The sequence below is a fragment of the Pristiophorus japonicus genome, chromosome 7, assembly GCF_044704955.1.
Source record: "Pristiophorus japonicus isolate sPriJap1 chromosome 7, sPriJap1.hap1, whole genome shotgun sequence".
Classification (NCBI taxonomy): domain Eukaryota; kingdom Metazoa; phylum Chordata; class Chondrichthyes; family Pristiophoridae; genus Pristiophorus; species Pristiophorus japonicus.
This window is the reverse complement of record NC_091983.1, coordinates 192,645,872-192,672,724: the sequence shown is the minus strand read 5'-3', so window position 1 is coordinate 192,672,724 and position 26,853 is coordinate 192,645,872. Positions and strand designations below refer to the sequence as shown.

Genomic DNA, 26,853 nt, shown 5'->3' with positions numbered 1-26,853 from the left:
CTGCAGTGAATCAACCTTTTAATGAACATATTGCAACATCCTGCCCCAGATGCGTTAAACATTTACTTCCAGCGTGGGTGCAAATCGTGCGAGAGCCCGCTCTCCTTTACCTGGTGTGTATGTAGCTATTGAGAGTGAGCTGTGCCTCGTCCTGCAGAGCTGCGATTGCTGAAGCATTGCGGAAATTTCTCAGCTCTGAGCCACTCTGAGTAGGAACTAGGATCAAAGGGGGAAAACAGATCTTTTGTCAGAGTAAGTTAAGGCACACTCTTACATATGTGCTCTAAATTTCATGTGAAAACCGAATTGGTATAAATCTCAATAAAACTGTAATCTGCGATCTTATCTCTGCAGTGAAGTGTTCTGTCTAAAGGCTTCGTGAACTTATAGCGGGATAAAAATGTGTCGTTAAAGAAACATTGGAAATAATTCACATGTAAATCTTCTCAGTGAAGAAATTGTAAACCTCGTTACAACCATTAATAACCAATATAAACTTTCGAAAACAAAACGGAAGCTGACACTACCACATTGCTTATTCTGATTGAAAAACAGATGTAAAACGTGATAACCGTGAACCAGACATTGTAACTGCAAAATTAAGCTGAAGTTATCAAAGTTTGACCAGACTGGCCGCCCATCTAATTTCAACCAGTCTATTTTTGTTTTGACGGGGAGGAGAGACATCTCGTTTTCAGGATTGAACCCGACCAGGAAAAAAAAATCGGTTTTCCAAGATTTGATATTTTAAAAGGCTGTGCATGTGCGAAATGTTTGCAATGCATTTGCAGTATCTTTTATTTTTGGAAGTTATAGAGCGCTGTTCTGCATCAGTAGTATGCGAAAACTGATTTCAACCGAGAAAAACGTGTAGTTTACCTACACCATGACAAATGGAACCCATGAACCTGCTAATATTGGAGAGATACAAGACAAGCTGTTTTCAGTGTGTAAAGGCTGCACCAAGACTTTTGATACTAAGCTCAAATATGTGAACCTGATAATAAATGTACCCCACAAGGCCCTTGTTAATTCATTTTCTGTAATTGGCTTTTACAGTTTGAGGGTGTTTTACTGTGTAAATAAGAGCTTTTTTGTGCTCTAAGTATTGCACTGGGTTCACGGACATCAAGGCCCTTTTGTACTCTGTAGCCGAGTATTGTACACCAGTATAGGCCAGAAGTAGCCACACTCGACTTGTTGATGTCCAACTGAACACTACAGTGCAGTTCATCATTGGAACCGTGAAGTCCACCCCAAACACCCTGGTTGCCCGTGCTGTCGCACATCGCTCCCTCATCCATTCGCCGCGATGCCTCAACCCTCCGGTAAGTCCAACCAGTCGTGGAAAATGAACGACTCACCAGCACCGCTTGAAGTCGCACAAGCTCTTTTGGATTCACGCGTTTAACCTCCCACAATGGGACTTCAATTCTGATGATGCTGGGAAAGCCGAATGGATTTTACAAGAAGTCACAAACCAACACCTTGTGAAAGACCCCACGCGGAAGATCCCTGGCTTTGATTTTCTGCGAAGCTTATGGGCAACCCTAAATCCCATCGGCACAAACCATGGCAGATGCGTATACTTGATGCACAAATGGGGAAATAAAGGCCCAGAAATTGCAGTCGGAGGCTTCCAACCTGAAAAGTTTCTATGAATCTACCTGGTAGTCGCGGAGGTTCGGAGACTTGCGGTCCTGGCCCTCTACGCCAAGGCCTTCGTAGGCACACACGTATCCCAGCAGCATATGGGTTTCATGCCCATCAATGGGATCACGTGGGCTGGCCCAACCTATCAGAGTAGGGAGATCCCCATTCAAACTCATGGAAATTCCGTATATACGAAGCTTCCATGAGTATGAATGGGAATACACCCCAAAACACGGAAACACTGAAAATAATTTTTAAAAATCACATTTCAAATTAATAAAAACGGAATTTAATTATTTAAAACAAAAATGTAATTTTTTGAAAATAAATTTATATATTTTGAAGAGTTTAAGAATAAACTTACCTTATTTAACAGGATTTTAAAAGTTGAAATTATTTTTTAATGTATTTTTCTGTACTTTAAAAGTCTTAAAAAGCAGGCCGTACGCCTGCTTTTTCATTGATAAGAATTTGAAGGAGTTTCGCTGGGCAGGAGGTGCGCAAATAGCCCAACTCTCCGCCCACGGAGGCCCTTTACTTTCGGATGCGGTGGATCTGTCAACAGCTCGCAAGTGCCGGGTTTAGGTGCATGGGCTTCGCCATACCTAAACCCGGAACTTGCGGGGACCCCACAGGTGCGTGCACACTCGTACGCGCCCGTGGGCAGCTTGATCCCAGGTACATTAACTCTCTAGTGTGTGACTGTGGTCTCCCAGAACAGACCATGGAACATAGAGCGACTCAATCCCCGATTCACAAACACGAAGGAGGCATCACAGCGATGCACTCCGCTACTCCTGACACAATTATCTGCCGTAACCACCTAAATGTAAAATTATAGCTGTTCCTCTAATCTACATCAGCCATACAAAGTAGTAGGACTGGGTTAAAAATGGAGCGAATGAGCCTCGTAATTCAGTAGCGGCCCATTAACCGAAGCCTTGAAGCCCCACACGTTTACTGAGGACCACACCTGACTTTAACCATTCTAATCTCAGTATGAGCACCAGCAGTTTTACAGTTTGTGCTTTCGCTGTTCATCCAGCTCGTGGATCTGACGCTCAGGGAGTGTTTTTATCCCAATGTGAGTCCCACGAATAAATCCCAATTTCAAAACCATTTCTGCCCCTAAGATCCCAACCTCAACCCAAAGACCCCAATCCCTTACTAAAACCGAGTCCCAGTACCACAGACACCAATTCCAAAACAAGTTCCAGTGACAAGTATCCCATTATATGTGCAAAGACTCCATTGTCACAACGCAGTCCCAGTTTTAAAGGTCCAAATCCGAATCCAGTTGCAATACCAGCCCCGAAATCGAGTCCCAGCGTACGCTCAGTCCAAAAAAAAACCAGTTCTCGTCCCAAAATAAGCCCTAATGTGAACAATACTGGTTCCGATCGTAAAGATCCCGCACACTGGACCACTACTGCAATGCTACAATGTTGCTCGCAAGTTTAAAATGAGAATCCACCCTCGATGCTATCTTATGAATACGACCTCTGCCTGAAGGATAACCAGGCTGCTGACTGACCGGCTTTAAAAGTCACGATGCATTTCAAGCAGGCGAATTCCGTGGCGTCCACACGGAGCTGCCGGAACCGCGCGACCACCTCCTGCAAAGCGTGGATTTCCGCAATGATTTTATTCAACTTCTGGGAGTCGGTGTTGTCACTGTTCATCCCTTGGGGAAAAAAACGAGAGAAATGCAACAAGTCACTAAATCTGCAAGTTTACTATTCAAGTATTCCTTCTGAATTCTTGAAATCAGGTAGTGGGGAGGGGGAAGTCTGGATGTGTTTGTAGAATGTCGGATTTCACAGATTGGAGATAACCCGCGACGACACACGGCCATCTCCAGCCTGATGTTATCAAATCAACGGCCTCAAACTCGAGTTCCTCGATCTACAACCACTCCAGGGTTGTAAAAAAAAGCTTCAAAATAAACATTCCCTTGTGTCGCCTGCGATTTTTAACAATAACTCCAATATCCTATTTCTAAATTCGGTGGCCATGATAAAGTCCTGAAAGAACTAAACAGCACCGAATGTATTTGCATAATGTCGGTGATGTAACTAACCAGTTGGTGAGATTTAAGTAGGAGGCTAATCGTTCTCGGGGGTAAAGCGTTGCACCTCTCTCATTAGCTTCGCCTTTACAAGCCCACACCGGAGGTAGTAACTGATCTGAGAACAATCCCAGATGGATTATCAGGCACCTGACACTGTCCGGGTGGGCACAACTGATATATGCTTGTAGTGAATATTGTAATTCATCGAGACAGCTATTTACCCCGCACACATTGTACAACTAGGTAATTTCTACAAGTGGAATTAACGGGGTCGAAAAAGGCTCCCCCTTCAGCGGTTGGGGCTGATATCTGCCGTCATCAGGTCGGTGTGCCTGGGTGCATCTTTACACCATATGTAACCGAAAGGGTGGAGACATTGCGAAAAAATATATACACCTGTGCAATTAATGTATTTCTTGCGCTGTTGACGGAGAGTTGTCTAAAACTCAGAACTGTCACCCCACTATTCGAGACAGCGACTTATACCCAGCAGATAAGGCTCGGATCGGTCATCGGGCGGCTGGGACTTGTTTTCTGATAGGAACTGAAGCACAGTTTGGGATCATGCTGACAGTCCATCCCATTATACAGTGTGCGACGGGTTTCACAGTCACACAGAAACTATATGGTCAAAGCGTATAGATCGGGACGCCCATCTAGAAATTCATTTAGCCAGGTTGCTTATATCGTTCTCATTGGAAAAAGTCTAAAGTCCGTAACAGTTGATTTAAAAACTGGGACGAATGAGCATCCAAGGAATCTCCCTGCACGGGGAATGTCTACACAAACTCGAACCGAGTGTCAAATTGTGCAATAGAAGATTCCTTTGATGTACTATACCTCCTTTTAACTTGTAGAATTTTAAATTAGTTTGAAACAAATGTATTGGGATATCGGACGATTTCACGAACTTAAATGCCATTTAACTAGAATGATAGATAGATGCCATCTCTGAATCTTAATTATTATCTTATTAAAAAAAACGTGCAGCAACTCACCAGATACAGCTAGCAAAGTACTGGAATCGATTGGAATGGCCCACTGCGCTATACCCAAAACAAAGAGTTCCCTCCAGGCGTCTTCCAAAAGAATTAGCTAGAGTGAAACAAAAACCATGAAGGTCTGGATTATTTTCGGTAATTCCCGGTTCAATGTTGCTGCTTGTTGGAATACTGAGTTAAACGCGCAAACTGGAAAGTGATTTTAAACGGTTCTCTCTGAAGTGAATCCTGTTTTATAAACGGGTATCTGATTCCCACCTCCACCCAAATCTCCGTTCCCTGTGTAGTGAACAGCTGCCTGTTTCTCCAGCCGGCTCACCGGATATCTCCGTTTTTTCTCGGTCTTTCCATCATCTCTCACCGGTTCACATCCAATCCGCTCTGGCCTCCTGCTGCTTTCTCCGGCATGTCTCGGGGAGCTACGTGTAATTCAACACTAGTGCCCCAGAACCCCTGTGCTGGCTTCTCCCGCCTCTCTTTTTTAAACAAGTAAACCACTTAATATGCAGTCTTAATCCTAAATAAAGGATTACTAAAATACTTGTTAGCAAAATATGATTATCTTAAAGTCTATTCTCCGATAATCAGCGTTAAGCTGAAATTAGTGTGCAGAAGTCATTGTTGAGGGGGTTTTGTAGCACTTAACTTTCGCAGGTCCATCCCTTCCCGTTTCCACATGGGAATTGCATGGTGGGTGTGGTAAAATGTGGCGGCGGGGTGGTGGTATACAGGAACAAGCCCTCTCTGTGATCTACTGAGCCCAACCCACTGCTGTGGGGGAAGCACTGGACACGGGCTAGATACATCCTTAGCGGTGCAGGGAAAATCGAAGGGAACAACATTCGCAAAGATCTGGGAGCAGGTAGCTTATCGGCATCGGTCTCAGACACAACTATATATATATATATATAGTCAGGGGAAACCAATACAAGGAATCCTGTGTTCGTTTACAAATATATTTTATTTCAATTGGAATGTACTTCTTCAATAAATGCCGGAAATTAAAATAATTGGAATCTTTTTCTATGAACTGTTCATTTTCGCCCTTCCCTTGGTGACAGGGGACTATATATCAGGCTTCTCATCTCAACCTCGATGAAAATTATGTCGATATTAAAAGTTGCAGTTCCTTTCTATTATTCAGTGTACTTGAACTCTATGACTCCCAGACTGGTTCCTTTGTAGTTGTATATTTACTGAAGAAAAGACACAGATGTCCTCCTCCCGTAAGAGTAACCTGCTTCGTGAATATATGAAAGCATCTTCATTTAGATTTTCATTTGAATAGTAACTTGCTCAGCTGCCCTCCACCGTTCATTGTCACAGCTGCATGTATCTATCTTCACGTGGAGCAGTTCTGCGGTGTAATCGGTTATGGCTTCTTCAAGCTAGTCTGATGTTTGCGTTTGGAAGAGGGAAGTGTGATTGGACGATAATTGACTTCACTAACCTGATCCTGGAATGGGAGTGTGGAAAACGCGGGCACACTCTTGGCCCATTTGATGCTCATGAAGAGAAGCCTCGCGGCAGATTCACAGACCGATTCAGTCGCCACTTCGTAGAGGTACATGGGTGCGCCGTTGACCTCGTGAGGGTACTGCGAAAAAGGTCACAGTGTCATCTACTGTTCAGAAGGGAATTGGCAGAGCAGTGCAGCATATTTCTGGTGCAAGGTATTCATTGAAAGGATTGTACCAATATAAACTGATTTTGCGCCACTTACCTACTGAAGTCTTTATTTATGAATTAGATATTATATTAAAGCTGCCCGTATTCTAATTCACAGAAAGTCCCGTTCACCCATCACTCCTGTGCTTGCTGGTCTACATTGGTTCCCCGTCCAGAGCTCCTCGATTTTAAGAATCTCATTCTCCTGTTCAATTCCTTACATGGCCTCGCCCCTCCCTATCTCCGTAATATCCTCCAGCCCTACAACCCCCTGAGAACTTTGTGTTCCTCCAATTCTGACCTCTTGTGCATCCCCCGCTTCCTTCACCCCATCATTGGCGGTGTGCCTTCAGCTGTCTAGGCCCTAAACTCTGGAATTCCCTCCCTGAATCTCTCCACCTCTCTCTCCTCCTTTAAGACCCTCAACCAACTCATTGTCCAAACTTTTGGTCACATGTCCTAATGTCTCCTTTTTTTGGCTCAGTGGGAATTTTTGTCTGAGCACCTTAGGACGTTTGATTACGTTAAAGGTGTTATATCAATCATAGGATCATGGAATGATACAGCCATTCGGCCCATCGTGCCTGTGTTGGCTCTTTAGACGAGCTATCTAATCAATCCCCGTCCCTTGCTCTGTAGCCCTGTAATTATTTTTCCCTTCAAGTATTTATCTAATTTTCTTTTGAATGTTACTATTGAATCTGTTCCCATCACCCCTACAGACAAGGCATTCCAGATGATCATAACTTGCTATGTAAAAATTTTTTTCCTCAAGTCGCCTCTGGTTCTTTGCCAATCACCTTAAATCTGTGTCCTCTGCTCACTGATCCTTCTACCACTGGAAACAATTTCTTCTTATTTACTCTATCAAAACCATTCATGATTTTGAGCATCTCGAAAGAATAACCCCAGCTTCTCCAGTCTCTCGACATAAATTAAGTCCCTTATCCCTGGTACCATCCTGGTAAATCTCTTCTGTCCCCTCTCCAAGGTCTCCCTGCAATGTGGTGCCCAGAATTGGACACAATACTCCAGTTGAGGCCTAACCAATGCTTTATAATGGTTTAACTTAACTTCCTTGCTTTTGTATTCTATACGTCTATTAATCGATCGAGCCAAGGATCGATCCCATATGCTTTTTTAAACAACTTTCTCAACCTGCCCTACCACCTTCAAAGATTTGTGTACATGCAACCCAGGCCTCTCTGTTCTAGCACCCCCTTTTAAATTGTACCATTTAGTTCATATTGCCTCTAGTCATTCTTCCTACTAAAATGTGTCACTTCTCTGCATTAATTGTCACCCGCCATGTGTCTGCCCATTTTACCAGTCTGTCTATGTTCTCCTGAAATCTGTTACTATCTTCCTTATTGTTCACTACATTCTGAGTTTCGTATCAAGGATCTTTTAACACTTTGAAATTCTGCCCTCTATACCCAAGTCCAGGTCAGTAATATATAGCAAAAAGTACACTGACACCTGGAAACGCCCCAGTATATTTCCCTCCAGTCTGAAAAACAATTGTTTGCCACTACTCTCTGCTTTGTATCCCTTAGCCAATTTCCTATGTATCCATGCTGCCACTGTCCCTTTAATCCCGTGCCCTTTAATTTTGCTAACAAGTCTATTATGTAGTACTTAATCAAACAACTTTTGAAAGTCCATATACACAACATGAATTGAATTACCCGCATCAACCCTCTCTGTTACATCATCAAAGAACTTGATCAAGTTAATGAAACATGATTTGCCTTTAACAAATCTGTGCTGACTATCATTTATTAGTCCATTCTTTTCCAAATGACAATTCATTTTGTCTTGGATTATTATAAGTTTCCCTACCACTGACATTAGGCTGACTGACCTGTAGTTGCCCTGTTTATCTCTCTTCCCTTTTTTGAACATGGGTGTAAAATTTTGAATCCTCCAGTCCTCTGGTACCATCCCCCATATCGAAGGAGGATTGTGGCCAGAGCCTCTGCAATTTCCACCCTAGGATGCATCCACTCCAGACCGGGTGACTTTTCTACTTTGAGGACTGTGAACTGATTTGCTACTTCCTCTTTATCTATTTTTAACCCATCCAATGTCGAAACTGGCTCCTCTCTGATTCTAAGATGCAATGTACTCATTTTGTACCTCAGCCATGCTCTCTGCCTCCACAAGAAGATCTCATTTGTGTCCCTAATCAGCCTCACCCTTCCTTTGTCTACCTTTTTACTATTTATATGCTTTTAAAAAACTTTTGGGTTCTCTTTTACGCTAGCTTCTAATCTATTTTAATACTCTCACTTTGCCCCTCTTATTCCCCTTTTTTAATTTTCCTCTGTACTTTCTATATTCAGCTTGGTTCTCTACTGTATAATGAACCTTACATTTGTCATATGAGTCCTATTGCAAGTTGGTGTTGCAGTGGAGTAAGATTGTCAAGAGGGCAGCTTGAAACTAATTTAGAGGGTGAATTTGGTCTTCATTGGCAGCGTAAGACAGGCAATAGCCCATTAACTTCAATCAAATGAAAATCTAGCCCAGTGTAAAACTGCCAACCGATTCGCTATCGTCCGTTTTGCAGTACCGCTAAAGACCACGTTCACCCAAGTGCCTTATATGTTTAGTCAAGTAACAATTTGCAAGATATGAAATAGATGGTGACCCCCACCATTAACATCCTGGGGGGTCACCATTGACCGAAAACTTAACTAGACCAGCCGCATAAATAACGTGGCAATGAGAGCAGGCCAGAGGCTGGGTATTCTGCAACAAATGTCTCATCTCCTGGCTACCCAAAGCCTTTCCACCATTTACAAGGCACAAGTCAGGAGTGTGATCTATTTGCCTGGATGAGTGCAGCTCCAACATCACTCAACAAGCTCAACACCATCCAGGACAAAGCAGCCAGCTTAATTGACACCTTATCCACCACCTTAAACATTCACTCCCTCCACCACCGGAGCACTGTGGCTGCAGTGTGTACCATGTATAAGATGCACTGCAGCAACTCGCCAAGGCTTCTTTGGTAGCACCTCCCAAACCCGCAACCTCTACCACCTAGAAGGACAAGGGCAGCAGGGGCATGGGAACACTATACTCCCTCCCTAACAGCACCGTGGCAGTTCCTTCACCACACAGACTGCAGCGGACTCACCACCACCTTCTCAAGGGCAATTATGGATGGGCAATAAATGCTGGCCTTGCGACGCCCAAAACCAGGAACGAAGTTTTAAAAAGATAATTCTAAAACACACAAGAACTACTGCAACAGCAGTTAACCGAGCCCTCTCCAAACCAATTCATAGCACACACCGCATGCCCATCTTTAGTCAAATTCTATTCTCGATGAACGCTGCTGGATTGCTCAGCAATCTGTGGATTCCCTGAAGCTGCAGGAAGCCACTGACGTACAGAGCGCTTTTGAGCTTTGAAAGGGAATTTTGGTTTGTAGGGTTGTGGTGAATTTGCTGAGGGAGGTGCGTTCGCAGAACGGAAACAGAGTATCAGCCCACTCCTCATCGGGGTTGAGACCATGTGGTCATTTCTCCCAAATCTTGACACAGGCAAGAAGAGCGAAATTAATGGCTTGTCGTCAGACAATGTGCAATAGCTGTACTAAAAACTGTTTGAAGTAAATTGATACCAGTACCGTAATGGGTCTTTGCAAGCAAGCAACATGCCTGTGCTTGCAGAACGCGACCTGATTCTTCAAAAATAAGATAACAATTATATATTTATATAAGGCAAAATGCTTCGCCTTCTTTTTAAACTACAAATGAGAACGGAGTTTTGATATCATTGTCCTCATTAGATTGTTGGAGTTAAAGGTGGTGGCTAGTTTTTGGCCCCGCTAACTGGGATTGTTTTCAGCTGATGGGATCGTGTTGCACTGGAGTCAATCAGCATTTTACTGTAGTCAGATATATTGTGCTCGAATCAATGGGAGCTGGTTTGCAACACAACGCCACAAAGGGAAAAGAAAACTGCCGCGCTTCCATATTCCGATGACGGATTAGTCAACTGATAATCTTTTCACATGGGGTTAGCGTGGGTTCACCCTCGGGGTATAGCAAGCAACAATAGACATTTGCTGGTATAAACTATTGCCATCGTCCTTCTTGTATTACAGAAAATGCCCACAAATATAATTATGTCAAATGATCTGTGTGTGTGACTGTATGTGTGTGGTGTGTGACTATATATCTACGTGTGACTATATATATATATATAAATATGTGTGTGTGTGTGTGATTATATATATGTATGTGACAATATATGTGTGTGCGACTATATGTGTGCTTGTGATGTGTGTGTGCGATTATGGGCCAAAATGTACTGTAAAAATAACAGTGAGGATTACAGCGCTCGCTGTTATAGATGCGCAAATTGGACAGCAACTTCAGGTGAGTGCAGACGCATAGTTAAACGTGAAAATCCGGAAGTTGTTGTCCGAGATACTAACTGCATGAAAACGGCATCTTGCTGTCTGGCTGCCCATTCAAAAGGAAGAGAGTGTTTGAAGACCATGACCTCAAATCTGGCACCAAGCTTATGGTCTACAGGGCTGTAGTGATACCCGCCCTCCTATATGGCTCAGAGACATGGACCATATACAGTAGACACCTCAAAGCACTGGAGAAATACCACCAACGCTGCCTCCGCAAGATCTTGCAAATCCACTGGGAAGATAGATGCACCAACGTCAGTGTTCTTGATCAGGCCAATATTGAAGCACTGACCACACTCGACTAGCTCCATTGGGCAGGCCACATTGTCCGTATGCCCAACACGAGACTCCCAAAGCAAGCATTCTACTCGGAACTACTACACGGCAAGCAAACCCCAGGTGGGCAGAGGAAACATTTCAAGGACACCCTCAAAGCCTCCTTGATTAAGTGCAACATCCCCACTAGCACCTCGGAATCCCTGGCCTAAGACCACCCTAAGTGGAGGAAGAGCAAAGGGAGGGCGCTGAGCACCTCGAGTCTCATTGCCGAGAGTATGCAGAAACCAAGCACAGACAGCAGAAGGAGCATGTGGCAAACCAGACTCCCCACCCACCCTTTACTTCAACCACTGTCTGTCCCACCTGTGACAGAGACTTTAATTCCCATATTGGACTGTACAATCACCTGAGAACTCACTTTTAGAGTGGAAGCAAGTCTTCCTCAATTTCAAGGGATTGCCTATAATGATGCCCATTCAAATGTATTGAATGGCGTGAACTTCCAGTACTAACTAAACTGGCCACAGGTAGTTATGGGTAATGTTCCCCCTAAGGCGTGTGGCCAGCAATTTCAAGGTCCTGCGCAGGCTGCTCACCAGCGTTGTTGCAAGAAGAGATACCATGCAGCAAATTTAAAGGGCCCGTGCAGGAAATAAAATTAGAGGGAACATTTGTTTGGGCTTGTCCATTTCAGTCTTTTTAATGGTGTGGTAGGTCTTAATTACTACTAAATAATCATTTGTCATTGAAAATTAACTTTTAAAAGTGTGGAGTCTCATTCCTTCAGCATTTAATTGTTGGAGATTTAAAAACTTTCTCTATTTTCTCTCTTAATCCAATATTTCTTTCCCTCTCTTTATTTTGCTCATTGTATCTGATTTGACATTGAATTCAATATTCAAACTGACACTTCCTGGTTTAGAGTCTGCACAGCGCATTAAAAATTCTTCAATCTGATTGGTTAAGGAGACACACAGGTGCTTTCCTGTTCACACAGGTCCCAAGAGCTCTGCACAGGGCACCACGCTGTATCACTCTCCCACTAACACAATTTGTTGTGCAAAAGCTCATGGAAATTAAATGGGCAAGGACAAGTCTAACGAATGGCCAGTTCAGTTTGTGTGTGTCAGCTGTGGCTCAGTTGGTAGCACATGTGCCTCTGCGTCCGAAGGTTGTGGGTTCAGGTCCCACTTGAACACATTTAAAAAAATCCAGACTGGCAATGCTGAGGGAGTGCTGCCTTTTGGATGGGACGTTAAACTGAGGTACTGTCTGCTCTCTCAAGTGGACATAAAAGATCCTCTGAGACTATTTTGAAGAAGAGCAGGGGAGTTATCCCTGGTGCTCTGACCAATATTTATCCCTCAATCAACATAACAAAAACAGATTATCTGGTCATTATCACATTGCTATTTGTGGGAGCTTGCTTGTGTGCAAATTGGCTGCCGCGTTTCCGACATTACAACAGTGACTACACTCCAAAAGTACTTAATTGGCTATAAAGTGGTTTGAGGAATCTGGTGGCCATAAAGGTGCTATATAAATCCAAGTCTTTCTTACAGTAAAGCATGTGCGTGCGTATTTCTGTGTGTGCGTATGCATTGCACGTACATGTGTGTGTTTACATATCTGTGTACTAGATTTGTGTGTGGGTATTGTGTATGTCTCTGTATATTTATATATATATGTGTGTGGATATCATGTGTGTTGCTAATTACATCATAATCTCATTGAAAAGATCTGATCAGAATGCAAGCTGTAACTTGGGTTGAACAAATATTTTGAGTTCTGCAGCTATTAATATTTAAGTTAAAACTGGAGTCCCTTTTGACTGGCACCAATATTTTTTGCCCAAATAGCTGGAGAACTATTCTGTATGGGCACTACCGACACTTCTTGTCTCAGGAATCTGGTCGTAGTGACTCAAACGTGCAGAAATGACTAATTACATCAATTCCCTCACTTGTTCACTGATTTTCTTTGCAGCCATTTGGTGTCTGAAGGTGGAAGTGATCATTTACCTTTGGAGTTGGCTGTGGTAAACCCACCAAAGCCTGACGATCAGACCCAGCAGTCAGATCGATGTTGTGCGTTTCTAATTGGGTGACAGCAGTGAAAAAAGCTGGTCCAGGTAAAGCGGCTGCTGGATAAGGGGTGACACCTCCATTTACTTCTTTGTGGCCCCGGAAATACAGGGCTACCTGCTTCCTTATCGTCGATGTCCTTGGACCCCTTTCATGTTGCACAGCTATGAGGAAAACACATAACAACAAGGCATGGGAGGATGCAAAATAAAGTAAATCAGGTGTACTTTTATTTAGCGATCTGATTTTTCACCCTCCGAATAGTTTGCTACACATAGTTTAAGGGAATTTAAGAATAACAGATCCTCTTGGTCAGATAACGTATATCCTAGGTTGCTGAAGAAGAGGAGAGAAATTTGTGGGGCACTAGCTGCCATCATGAATGAATCATTAGGTACAGGAGAAGTTCCACAGGACTAGAAGGAAACTATGGTAATACCTATATTTAAAATAAGGACATATCTGGTCTAGGCAATTACAGTACCATTAGCCCAAGATAAGTAAAGGGTAGGATAATAGAAAGCATTCTAAAGATTAGTATAGAAGGATACCTAATCATAGAAATATAAGCACTGAAGGAGGCCAGTTAGCCCATCATGCTTGTGCTAGATAGGAATTATAAAAAGAATGTCACCATCTATTTAAAAGGTTTAAGAAGCGACAAGTCAAATCTTTTCCATTTCATTGAGGGTTTTACAAATGTGTCTGCCTTGACGCCATGGTAGTGCTCTCATCTATGAGTCAGAAGGTTATGGGTTCAAGTCCCACTCCAAAGACTTGGGCACAAAATCTAGCCTGATGCAGTACTAAGAGCCTATTGCAGTGTCCGAAGTGCTATTTTTCAGATGAAATGTTAAACTGAGGCCTTGTCTACCATAAACCCTCTCCATTGGACATAAAATATCTGATAGAACTATTTGTAAAGATCAGGGGAGTTCAGAGAGATAGAACTTCCATTTCTATATTGCCTTTCATGACCCCAGCTTGTCTCAAAGTGCTTCACAGCCAATGAAGTACTTTTTGAAGTGCAGTCACTGTTGTAATGTAGGAAGTGGACCAGCCAATTTGCCCACAGCAAGCTCTCAAAAACAGCAATGAGATAAATGACAAGAAGATGAGTTCTCCCCTGAGTTCTGACCAATAATTATCCCTCAACCAACATAATTAAAACAATTATCCGGTCATTATCACATTGCTGTTTATGGGACCTTGCAGGTTGCAAATTAGCTGCCATGTTTCCTACATTACAACAGTGACTACATTTCAAAAGTACTTAATTGGCTTTAAAGCACTTTGGGATGACCAATGTTTTGAAAGGCACTATGTAAATGAAAGTTCTTTCTTTAAAGTAAATCGCTATACCCTTGCAATAAAGGTTAACATATCATATGCATTCCTATGAGGTGAGATTGAGTAGAAGGGGCCTATATTCTCTTGAGTTTAGAAGAATGAGATGTGAACTCATAAAATGTATAAAATTCTTAGAGGGCTTGAGAAAGTAGATGGTGAGAGGCTGTTTTCCCTGGCTGGAGCATCTAGAATTAGTGGACAAAGTCTTAAGATAAGGGGTCAGCCATTTGAGACTGAGATAAGGAGAAATTCCTTCACTCGGAGGGTTGTGAATCTTTGGAATTTTCTACCCCAGAGGGCTGTGGATGCTCAGATGATTCAAGGCTGAGATCGATAGATTTTTGGGCACTAAGGTAATAAAGAGATTTGAAGATAGGGCGGGAAAGCAGAGTTGATGTAAAGGTTCAGCCATGATCTTATTGAATGACAGAGCAGGCTCGAGGAGTTGAATGGCCTATTTCTGCTCCTATTTCTTATGTTCTTATGTTCACTTGGATTTTCAGAATGCCTTTGACCAAGTTCTAGCTGAAAAGCTTCAAATAAAACTAAAAGCAAGGGATTCCAGAGTAGAAAAATGGCACTAGATGAAACATTGGATAATAAATAGGAAACAGGGACTTCTTGTGACTGCCATAGTCTTGGACTGGGGGAGAGATGCTGATTGGAGTGTCAATTGGGTCAGTGCTTTGAGCCTTGTTGATTCTTATCTGCATAAATGTCTGGATGCAGAAACTAATTATGAATTTGATAAAATAGTGGGGGCTGTAGGGATGTGGGATGCAGTTGATGATTTATAGTAAAACTTAGATCAATTGCTAATTTGGGCACCAAAAAGGAGAATGGTAAAATACGGTGAAAAAGTATACAGTGAAGGAAGTAGAATTATTAGACTGAGATTTTTAAATGGGTCTGGGAGTAACAGTAAACTCATCACTTTTAATATTAAGCTACTGTGAAGAAACATGTACAATGTTGGCATTGTACGTATATAAGGACTATAATGCACTGATCACACGACCTTTGGTGTACTGTGTATAGTTTTGCTCAGCGCACTTTGAAATGTGCATACATGCTTTGGAAAGGATGCAAAAAACACCCATAAGAATGATCCCAACTGTAAAGGGAATGAGCTATGAGGAAAACGATCAAAGCTTAAGTTCTTTAGTCTAAACCTGGTCTTGGTGGTTTTGTGAAAAATGAAGTTGGAATAAACCAAAAAAGTTGAAAATGGACGTGAGTTTATGAAGACACCCTCTTATCATTAGAGCAAACCTCCCAGTTTTCAGGGCTGTGCCAAGGTCAAGGAAATATCCTTGGTTAATGAGTGTACATAAACTCAACTCCCAATTCAAGTCTGGCACAAATTGCACGAATCAAATCTGATTTTTTTTTTAAAGAAAGTATTGAAGGGAGGTGATTCTCCCTTTTTAATGTAACCTTTGCTATCTGCAGGCTGTACGTCCTTAGTGATTAGGTGAAATTAAAAGGGAATGTTACCATGGCAGAAACAACGTGATATTTCACCACAGAATCCTAGATTTTGCAGCATGGAAGGAGACTATTCAGCCCATCAGGTTTGTGCTGGATTTATTGAATGAGCTGCCACTTAGTTCTATTCACTATACCATTTATTTTTGTTTCCCGCACTGAACATTAAGACCTCGTGGCTTGTTGTCTCCTCATTTTGTATGACAAACAACACTAGGTAATAAAAATACATTGGACCAGAACTAGACACTTAATTGTTGCAGCATTAAAGCCAGGCACAAGTTTAAAACTAGATGTGAAATCCAATCGTTATTTGCGATTTATGGATATAGGGGGTTCCTTGTACTTGGCTAAATATTCATATGCCCCTTGCAGTTACCATTCAGATATATCGCTCAGTTTAAATTTGGGCACAATAGTTGTGGGCTTTCGTGGTTCCTCTGCCATGCAGCAGATGTTAGAAGAAAACAAACTACAATGACAAACTCTACTCCGACAATAATCGTCTAACTAAACATTCAAGAAGCAGCCACGATTAACTGTTAAACCGAGTGCAATGAAAGCGCAGATTATTTTTAAGGTCGAATTGAATGAACATTCGTTGATACGAGAAGCCGGTGAGACGTTTCGAAACATCTCCAGCACCAAAACAGCCGAGTCTCCCACACCATTGTGCTTATATTCTAAGCAGTAAATGTCATCCGCTTGCTGCAGCATATATCAAACGGGATACCCAGTTGTCTTAATCATAAAAACGAAACGTCAATTAAATGACACCCATCCTTATTTTAACTTGAGATGTTTGCAAGAGTCACCATGTACTCGTCCAAGTAAATCTTAGGAAACTGCTCATTTGGTGTTAATTACTGTATGGTAGCAAAGTGGTTATGTTACTGAACTAGTAATCCAGAGGCCTGGACTAATAATCCGGAGAGTGAGTTCAAATCCCAGCACGGCAGCCGGGGAATTTAAATTCAGATAATTAAATAAATCTAGAATAAAAAGCTAGTATCAGTAATGGTGACCATCAAACTACCAGACTGTCGCAAAAACCCATCTGGTTCACTAATGTCCTTTAGGGGAGGAAATCTGCCGTCCTTACCTGGGCTGGCCGATAGGTAACCCCAGACCCACAGCAATGTGGTTGACTCTTAACTGCACGCTGAAATGGCCTAGCAAATCACTCAGTTGTAACAAACCGCTACAAGAAACAATAATAAGAATAAAACCCATCGACCTTGGCACAGGCTTTGGATACGACAACAGCACGCCCAACCCAGTCTACCCTGCAAAGCCCTCCTCACTAACATCTGGGGACTGTGCCAAAATTGGGAGAGAAAACTGCTACGATGGACTGCAATGGTTCAACAAGGCGGCTCACCTTCTCAAGGGCAATTAGGGATGGACAGTAAATGCTGGCCGACGATGTCCACATCCCGTAAATATTTTTTTGAAGAGAAACAGCCGGTAAATATACAGTTAACAATTTCAATCCTTGTAGCTGAGAGGTTGAATCGTGGACTCGTCAGCTGAGGGAGCAGTCCCAAACCAATAAGCATGGGTCTGGATGTGACTCATCTTCGGCTTCATCTGGAGTGCTTGTAGCAAACGAAATAGGTGGTGGATGGAATAGATACATAAATATATTCCACACCTCTATCGTATACTTCCTCGGTGTATACTATCCACTTAATGGTCATGCAAAGCAGCTTCAGGTGAACAGCGAGCAGAGAACGGCGGCACAGTATAACTTAGGAATTAGGTCTGACATCGGGCACCAAAACCAAAGGAATTGAGGGTACCTTCATCATGTGTGTGGGGGAGAGAGAGAGAGACAGAGAGAGAAAGAGAGCTGAAGACAGCCGAGATATAAACGAAAGCAGAAAGTGTCCGTGCTTGGCAAGGGACGCAGTATAGCTCCAGCTTGGTCCCAAGCCAAGTTTAACCTATTGAAATTAACTTTTCAATTTTTTAACGTTAACACAGAATCTGAATGTACTTCAGCTTCTCCCTCTTAACTTTAGAAGTATCGAGAGAGGGTTGGGGGCAGAGCAGTTCGAAACATTTTTTATAGTTTCTTATATATTTATAATCCATTCCAACACGATGTTTTTTTTTCAAATAGTGCAACAGCACATTACGGTGTTCCACACAAAACAATCTGAGAAGAAATGATGTGTGCCGATTTTTAAAATGATTTCCACCTTGTCCAGATGAACTAACAGATTGAAACTCACAGGAATGACGTTCAACCTGAATCGCAACAAGATTGCTTACTTGTGAAAGAAAACCATTAAAATCAATGTAAACTTGACCTTAAGGAGACTTAATTGATGTGCCATGTCGCAATTCTAAATTCATAAGTACTGGATTACACGAGGGCTGTATCAGAAGGCTGCTGAGATCCCAGCATTTTCTATTTTTATTTCAGATTCCAGCATCCACAGTATTTTGCTTTTGTATAGATTGCGTTGCGTGTGCGTGTCTGTCTGCGTGTACGAGAGGAATGACTTGCATTTCTGTAGCCCCTTTCAGGACCTCAGGACGCCCCAGAGCGCCTCACAACCAGTGAAGTACTTATGAAGTGTAATCACTGTTGTAATGTAGGGAAAATCAGCAGCTAATTTGCGCTCAGCAAACTCCCACAAATAGCAATGTAACAAATGTCAGGATAATCTGTTTAATCTGAGGGCTGTTTTTGTGAGGACTTTTCTGTTCCTATGAGATACCTGTTGTTTTCAGATAAAAGTTGGAAATTGCAATTATTTAAAAACTAATCGAGCAATGATAGAATTTCCGTTATTGTAAATGAAAGTGTGCAATGCAGGGCTCCTAGGAAGAAAATGAAGACAGAGTTAGCCAGTGATAGCAGAGTTGGGGAGGGATCACGTTATTTCGTGTGGTGTTCCGTGGCACCGCCGTGCCTCTGATGCACTAAAGGGAAATTGATCTTTTCTGTTCGAAATAAGATTCTAAAGGGCGTGTTTTCGATTTGGTACAAAATTAAAAAAATGCATTTTCTGGATGTGAGATATGTCTGGCGAGGAGTACTATATTTAAAAGGATGACTGTCTTTTAATCTGTTTCATTTCACACACACACACACACTTCAAAAAAACTCAGGCAGGTGGGGCGAGTGACGGGACTGGAACTTGACATCAAAAATCTTACCGTCTTTGTTCATATTAACTTCAAGACACTTTTTCAGCCGGCAGGCTCTGCATTGATTTCTGTGAGTCTTGTCTACAGGACAACCGCCCTTTAAAAGATATTAACAATAAAATAATGAACCATATACCTCACACAGATCAACCATATTTCATTTTAAATCACATGTTTATATTCATTGTTTCGATGCAAACACTTCGCTAGTTACAAAGATATTTTACAATTTCAAAGTACTATTACAGATAATAATTTTGAGGAAGATGAAAGTGTAAATATTATATTTATGACTGACAGGCCAACTAGAAGCAAACTGCCTGTAATTCCCTTGAAACATGAATAGTTACATATGTAAGATATATATATAGGATTACATAGAAACATAGCAATTCACAGCGCAGAAGGGGGCCATTTTGGCCCATCGTGTCCGCCCAGGCCGACAAAGAGCCGCACAACCCTCGGTCAGCAGCCCTGAAGGTTAGATGTAAAGCTATGAACAATGAACAATGGCGGACAGGTAAAGAGCATCCGGCCCAACCAGTCCACTCCCCACAACTGCAATACTCCATGTATCGCAACATTTTACACTCCACCCCACCCGAAGCCATAGAGGGGAGTTGAAGAGAACCTTTCACCCAGAGGGTGATGAGGGTCTAGAACTCACTGCCTAAAAGGGTGGCAGAGACAGAAACCATCACCACATTTTAAAACTATTTGGATATGACCTACAGGGCTACTGACCAAGAGCTGGAAAGTGGGATTGGGCTGGATAGCTCTTTTTCGGTTGGCACAGACACGATGGGCCAAATGGCCTCCTTCTGTGCCGTAAATGTCTATGATTCTTATATATATACATATAAAATATACACAGGTACACATTATAAACACATAACTTATGAATGCGGTTTATGGTCTGACCATAGTCAAGTGCTGCAATAGTCTCAAAGGGAAGTGAGTCCTATCAAACTTGTTCAAACCTTTGAGAATTTTGCAGCGCTGCTCCTGCTTAGGGGGAGGCGGAGATCGAACCCACACTCCCCGCCAGTCTCACGCACGATTTACATAAAGGCCAGGCAATAGAGCAAGGAAGATCACCGATGGGAGTTGGCGTCTACCACCCCGCTTGGTACCCAAAAGTAAGTGGAGCCACCGTCCCGTCTTCTTTTAACAGGAGATCAACTCAACAATCTTTCAAAAATAGTAATTGAAATAATTTAGGACAATTTGTTTTATCGCTGCTAGAATCCGAATTAATACTCATTCCAAATCAGAGTTTCTGGATCCGACAGTCACCTGAACCAGGTAATAACTGGGCTCAGGCGCGCTTTCTACAAGGTGCTTGGTGAACATGAATAAAGCCTAACAAACACACAAATAGGTAGGAATATATGTCCCTTTACTTCTTGAAGCGACGTTATGTGATCTCCTTTCGAAGGCGTGACTCCGTGCCATCGCGTGTGTTTGAAGAGAAACAAAACACTTAAAAACATAGATAGTGATTATTCCCCGTGCTTGGCTGCCCCCCGGGCACAGGGTGCGGAGGGCAACGCGGAGTCTGATCGCAGGGGTTGGTTGGTACCTGGTTGCCCGATTTGCAGACGTAGGTTCTGTTCCGGCGAATACTGCGCTTGAAAAATCCCGAGCAGCCGTCACAAGCGTAAACTCCATAATGTTTACCAGAACTGCGGTCCCCACACACCTTGCATGGAATATCCAAAATGCGACCTTTTAAAAGCCAAATTGATCGGTTTAAGTTTTTAATATAACGTTCTCGCCGATCGGCCTCGCAAGTATCTCTAAACAAAGTTACAATCAGTCACACCATTTAGCACGGGTTTCAGGGTCCCATTGGGAATAACTGGAAATAAATATCAAAACCGCGGAATCTGAAAATAAACTTTTACAAATCAAGAGGGCGATGGCCCTCTAAATAGAATATCGAAGCACTTTGTGATGTTTCGTAATAAAATAGCAGTATAATATTCGGATTTCAATAGCCACAAACTTGTCTTTTCGCAGGAAAGAAGTGAAATACACAAGCAAGCCTCTCGGACTAAGAAAGACATGAGATAAATAACACCAGGTCTACTTTGTCTGCTGAAGCATTGGTTCCTGACATCTTATCATTTTAAACCCATCGAAATCATTTTATATGCAATAGGTCGGGACCTGTAACAACAAAGAGGTACTTTCAGCCACATTGCATGTAACATTAGTAATCAATCAGGATTAATTAGTATCAAACCGGGAGATTTGCGGCAATGAGATTCCTTCAGACATTGTACTTGGAGGAGATTGTATAAACATGGCTGCAAGTGGGGTAAACCAGCATAACTCGAAGCAGTGTGCAGACACGAGTGTAAATGTCAACATCTGAAGCGGGCCGAGGGTTAAATCATCTTCTAGAAAAATGAAATGATTTTCATTTTTTTAATGGAATCGATTTACTTTCTGACCAAAAACAACAACCGTTCAGTGACTGGAAATTCATATTGAGTTTGACAGCAGTTCCTTGTGTTCTATCCATCAACTTGTGACCTTTAAAAACAAGTTGTTGAAAATAAGCTTGCAGCTAGTGCTGAAAAGTAAGGTTATACTATTATGTCACTTTTAAACAGTCAAAAAACGACTCCCAGCTTTAACTCCTAAAAAGCTTGAAAACATAAAAAGAAAAGCACATTTTAAACTGGTCGATGGGAAGCATGCGCCTATTTTAGAAGGTTTGCTTTAACACTCTCGCATGTTTTCATTCATTTGAAAAACTGACACAATTCGCCAACCATGTCACTTCAATGTGTCAAGATGTTACTTCGGGGGTATCGTGTATTGATTGGGAAATGCAGACAAAAAAAGTGAAAGTGGAGGCGAATATACTGACTTTGGCTGAAGGTGAAGGGTCTTTAATGGTCGAACTACATGGGTGGGAGCACCGTCGCCACAAGGACAGTAGAGTTTCACGGAGAAGGTTCGCCAGCAGCTTCTCAGGGAAAATAGGGATGGGCAATATATATGGCTCTGCCACATACCGAGAAAACATTAAAAAAATAACAGATTATTTTCTGGTAGGAAAAAGGTGACATAAAGGACGTGGGAAAAACAACGGATATAAAATGCATATATCTTGACGCTAAAAACAAATTTGCATTGTAACTTGAATTTTGCACCGAGAATCTTTAAGTTAGCAATAATTTGGTCCTTTACCAAAGTAGTCAGTTAATATTAAAAATGATTGCGGTCTATCGTCTATAATGCTGGAAAAGCCTCATTAGTCGAACTGTCTGCAGTTTTGTGATGTGCATCATTGCATTGGGTCCTTATAGCACCTTTCGGGGTTGTTGCTCAGCACGGTGCGACTGTGTGAACTTTTCTCTCGCAGGTTGCGTTCGCAGACCATGGGAATGTAAAGGTTGAGACTTTGGGAGACTGGATCTGTACAGAGAGCAGAAGCTACAACAATGTCTGGGATGGCCAAACTGCGAGACGGGGACATTGGGGAGAAAGTGTTGAGTTAATGATGTCCCATTGAACTCGTTGACTGCTCCCAATGAGGACAAGCTGTCATGACTTTTTTTAAATGAGTCCCGACAGCTGCTTTATACAAGAGCTGAAGAAAAACAGGACTATAGTGTGGGGGATTAAAACCTTCTCCAAAGATGGGAATTCAAAAGTAGCACAATGAGCCAGGACAGGAAAGGTATAGAACATCAAGCCATATTTAAACAGTTATTCTGTCGGATATCTGTATAAACGTCAGTGTCTAGTGGAAATGAAATAATTTGGTAAATGTGTAATTATGTGAACATATTCCCACCTGCCCATTAATTTACCAGTGACCCGTCAAAAACGGTAGCATGGGAATTCGGAAATGCCAGCATGCTTCCAGGGAAAAGCAATCGATATATAGGGAAAAGGTCCAATCGTGTGGCGTCAATTTCAGTTTACATTGAAAAGCCCAGCCCACACATTAACTTTTGAATGTTGAAAATAAAAGATCTGATTGATACTAGATGCATTCGTTGCCATAATTTATCAACGTTATTGCTCGTTTGTTCGTAACTTCACCAAGTTGATATACTTTCTTATCTTTAGATATATGTAAATGCTTTCTAGGGGGAAAAACATTAATCTGCAAAAGAATTTGCTTATTTTGTGCTCAAAGCTGGGTGGAACCCTGCGAACAATGTTATGAAGATCAGATAGAAATTCGATATTGGATTTTTTATTTAAACAATTCCAAGCATTTTAAGTTATTGCTCACTATTCAGGTTCTCTTTTGCGAATAGCAATAACTTTAAGTAACCATGCATCTGTGCTAAAATTAAACTATTAAAAAGCCTTTTAAGAATTCTCACTACAGAAAAGCTCGACGTAAAACTTCAAGCAATGTAAATTATTTATGAATCTCCTTCTTTCAGTACTATGTAATATTGCGTCTGGTGGAACCAATATAGTTTTTCAATTCCATTCCAACTCATAACGCATCATTTCCAGCACTCCATAGCAATAGCCTTTTCCTTTCTGAACTTCTCAGTTCTATAATATCACATGCGCAGGCGTTAGGAATATTACTTAAATCAATTCCAGACAAGGAGAGCGATTTTGAAAGAAAATGGAAATTTGCAGACTCACCTAGAAACATTATTAGCAAAGCAAATGTCTAATCAGGTGCTCGACTGCTTTAGTCTTGACATGTGTAAACTAAAAAGAAACAGGATTTTATTCACTAGGAAACATGCCTTTAACTTCTGTCAGTAGGGGGTCATTTGACACTTATTGTGTGTAATAATTACTTAAAAGTATATGGCATATTCTATTACTGTAATTACCATCAACGTTATAAGCCGTTGAAAGAAGTTATCTTTGATTCGAGGAAAGTGATTGTTGGAGGGACGAGTCGGTTCCTATTGCCACCCATACAGCGCCCTTGTTTGTGCTTCACATAAACTAACCGGCAGAGTTAGAAAAAGCTCACTGTGTCGCCACAGTCCATCAGACAAAAAAAAACAAACTCAGTGAATGTGGATAGGAGCACTTAGGAAATCATAGCTAAGGGGGGAAAACCAGTGGAAAGAATTCTATCAATTCATAGAAAGTGAGAAGTGGAAAATCCCTACACATAAAAAACAAATTACATTACATCACACAATAATGGACTCTACGGCAACAATAACTTTTCCGAATACACCTCAGTTTGGCCAGAGTGTGGTCTCTTGCTGTATTGTCCAGTTCTAAAGTTAACATTTCAAATTAATCATCTTGTTAGACTAACTTACATTTGTTGAAATAAAAACCATTCTGAAGCCTCAATTAGACCGCCGTTTTATTGTGGTATGTTTCTCTTAGTATATATCAGTAGCTGTGTTTGAAGATAAAATTGTTCCAACAATGGGATTATATACGGGAATTGGAGAAAATAAGGTAGTTTCGTTATCTGTTAGTTTTTCATCGGTTTCTAATACAAGGCGATCCATTCATCTATCTAACTCTCTCTTCTAATCACGAATAACTATTTCTTCTTTATTTACATTCCCTATATTTAATATATTGGAATCTGTTTGGGTTACCACTGTTTTCAAACCCACCGTACCCAGATATACACCGTATAGGGGGACAGTTTGCTTATTTACCATTGACTTTTGTAAATGTGTTGATTTCCATCTCAATCTCCGTGCTGATGTTGATTTATGAATGTGTCTTTTATAATCTGCTTGCAATGTCACATCTCTCATTATTAACAACGGGTCTGCTCTTTAAACCTTTAACTTTTTGAGTTTTTGTGCATTATGTACAGAGGATAAAATACTTTACTCGATGGGATACTCGATGTGATTCATTGTAAACCCCTCAGTAATACCTCGAATTATTTCAGCGTTTCTCTATATGGCATTTTGATTAATCTCATCGAAGTGGAGTTAAGCTTAATAAACATTTCCTTATAGTGGCCTTTGCCTGCGGTTTGTTGTTGACCGCGAATTTTGGATTACATTTTACCCCCACTTCCAATCATTCCGGACTGAGAGCATATTTAGGATTAGGGAAAATGTGAAATTGTTACTCATTCCCTTCAACAATATTAACAGACTGATATGGCCTGTAAAGTCTGAATTTAGGGGAAAATGCATTAAATAAAGGGAATCAGTATTGTACAATGGTAGAATCTCCTAATCAGGTCACTGCATTCTAGTTTAAGAAATGAGAAATTCCACTAAACAATGCTTCATTACCATGACAAGCGAATGGAGAAGTGTGTATGTATTATCCTCAATAAAGTATGTGCGGTTTCAATAATAAATCTCGACATATTCTATATACGCATAAATACCTATGTATTGATTGCTCTGGATATACATCTGGAGAATCTAGACGTTAAACTGTGGGAATATTGAATCATTCTGAAATGGTGAAAACATACTGGACAAGGCTCGAACGGTAAACATCGATGCATGTGTTTGTAATGTAACAGAAGACAACAACCGATGACTGGTAGAACCCCCAGGCTTATTTTAGACCGCGAGTCTCCCAACTTAACTTTGCTGTTGTGAAGTAAGAAATCCAACAGGTTCTAAACACGCTCACTCTCTTTAAAAAGTGTTATCAGAGCTTAAAGAGAGAGAGAGAGAGAGAGAGAAAACTTCTATAACACTACCCGGATCCTGGGCCTCGCTAACTGGAATCAGAACTTCTATCTGTTAATCGCGTACCCGTGTATAAAACAGGTCGGCTTGTAGCAACGGCCTAGCTGCGAATAGAATTGTTAAAAGATATACAATATTAGCGGCCAAAAACTGGGATCCTTAAACTTGAAACCGATCGCCCCCAACCGCCAAATAAAACCTTTAGGTATTGAGCCGACCTGTATTTCATCTCACTGCGCCCTGCGTTGTCGGTCTCAATTGTCTCAGTTAAAACTGGTCGAGAAGTGAATAATTTTGCTTTCAGACCCAGCGAGAACAAAATTCTCAATCTGCACTTCAATCGCAAAATACAGCACCAAATATGATTATATTTGCTTGTGACTAATGGATAGCCTTAGCAGAAAGCACCATCATTAAATCTAGCACACACACACCCTTTCCCGTACCCGCAAATTTTAACATATATTATTGAGATGTTTCTTTCGCCAGAGGCTGAAATCACCAAACAAATCCATATTTATACACATCACCCACTTGTTGATCCGGCGGGCTTGCTCATTCTTGCGGTCCTTGATCTGAGAATGGCTGGGATGTCGTTTATGTCTCTCTCTATATATAAATCAGGCTATATCATGAGGCGATAGCTGGTCCAACAGTGAATCCGATAACTCTCTTTCCGCTGATCACCGACGGTTCTCTGCTCGCAACAAGCCGAACGGTAACTTCTAATAATATCAGGCGCTTTCCCACCAGTCAGTCTTCAGCTGGTGACGTCCATAAGTGGCCAGCTCGCGCTCTCTTTCTTGTAAAGTAGGAAGGGTTTGATCGGTTGATTCACAAGGACCATCCGTCATACATCAAACCTTTGGAAGTTCCGATCCTCAGAGCTGTCAGCGGATAAAAAAAATAGAGTCCTAACTTTCGATTTGACTGGTACAGAAAGGAACAAGTTGCAAGCAGCTTCCGGTAACGTGAACTAAATGATTATGATTTGTTTTTTTCGAGCATTCGGGTGATGTAC

At 41.6% G+C, this 26,853-nt stretch overlaps 1 protein-coding gene across 1 annotated transcript in view; it reads right to left on the bottom strand.

Annotated features, from left to right (window-relative positions):
* Positions 1-26,391, bottom strand: part of nr2e1 (nuclear receptor subfamily 2, group E, member 1) — a 32,119-nt gene extending 5,728 nt beyond the window's left edge. The window contains exons 1-8 of the mRNA XM_070884546.1: positions 26,367-26,391; positions 20,777-20,922; positions 19,204-19,291; positions 13,132-13,358; positions 6,176-6,322; positions 4,723-4,819; positions 3,188-3,337; positions 111-216 (exon numbers count right to left, since the gene is read on the bottom strand). Of these exons, the coding sequence (XP_070740647.1) occupies positions 111-216; positions 3,188-3,337; positions 4,723-4,819; positions 6,176-6,322; positions 13,132-13,358; positions 19,204-19,291; positions 20,777-20,922; positions 26,367-26,391 (986 nt within the window). The remainder of the gene's footprint in view (positions 1-110; positions 217-3,187; positions 3,338-4,722; positions 4,820-6,175; positions 6,323-13,131; positions 13,359-19,203; positions 19,292-20,776; positions 20,923-26,366) is intronic.
* Positions 26,392-26,853: the final 462 nt, after the last annotated feature.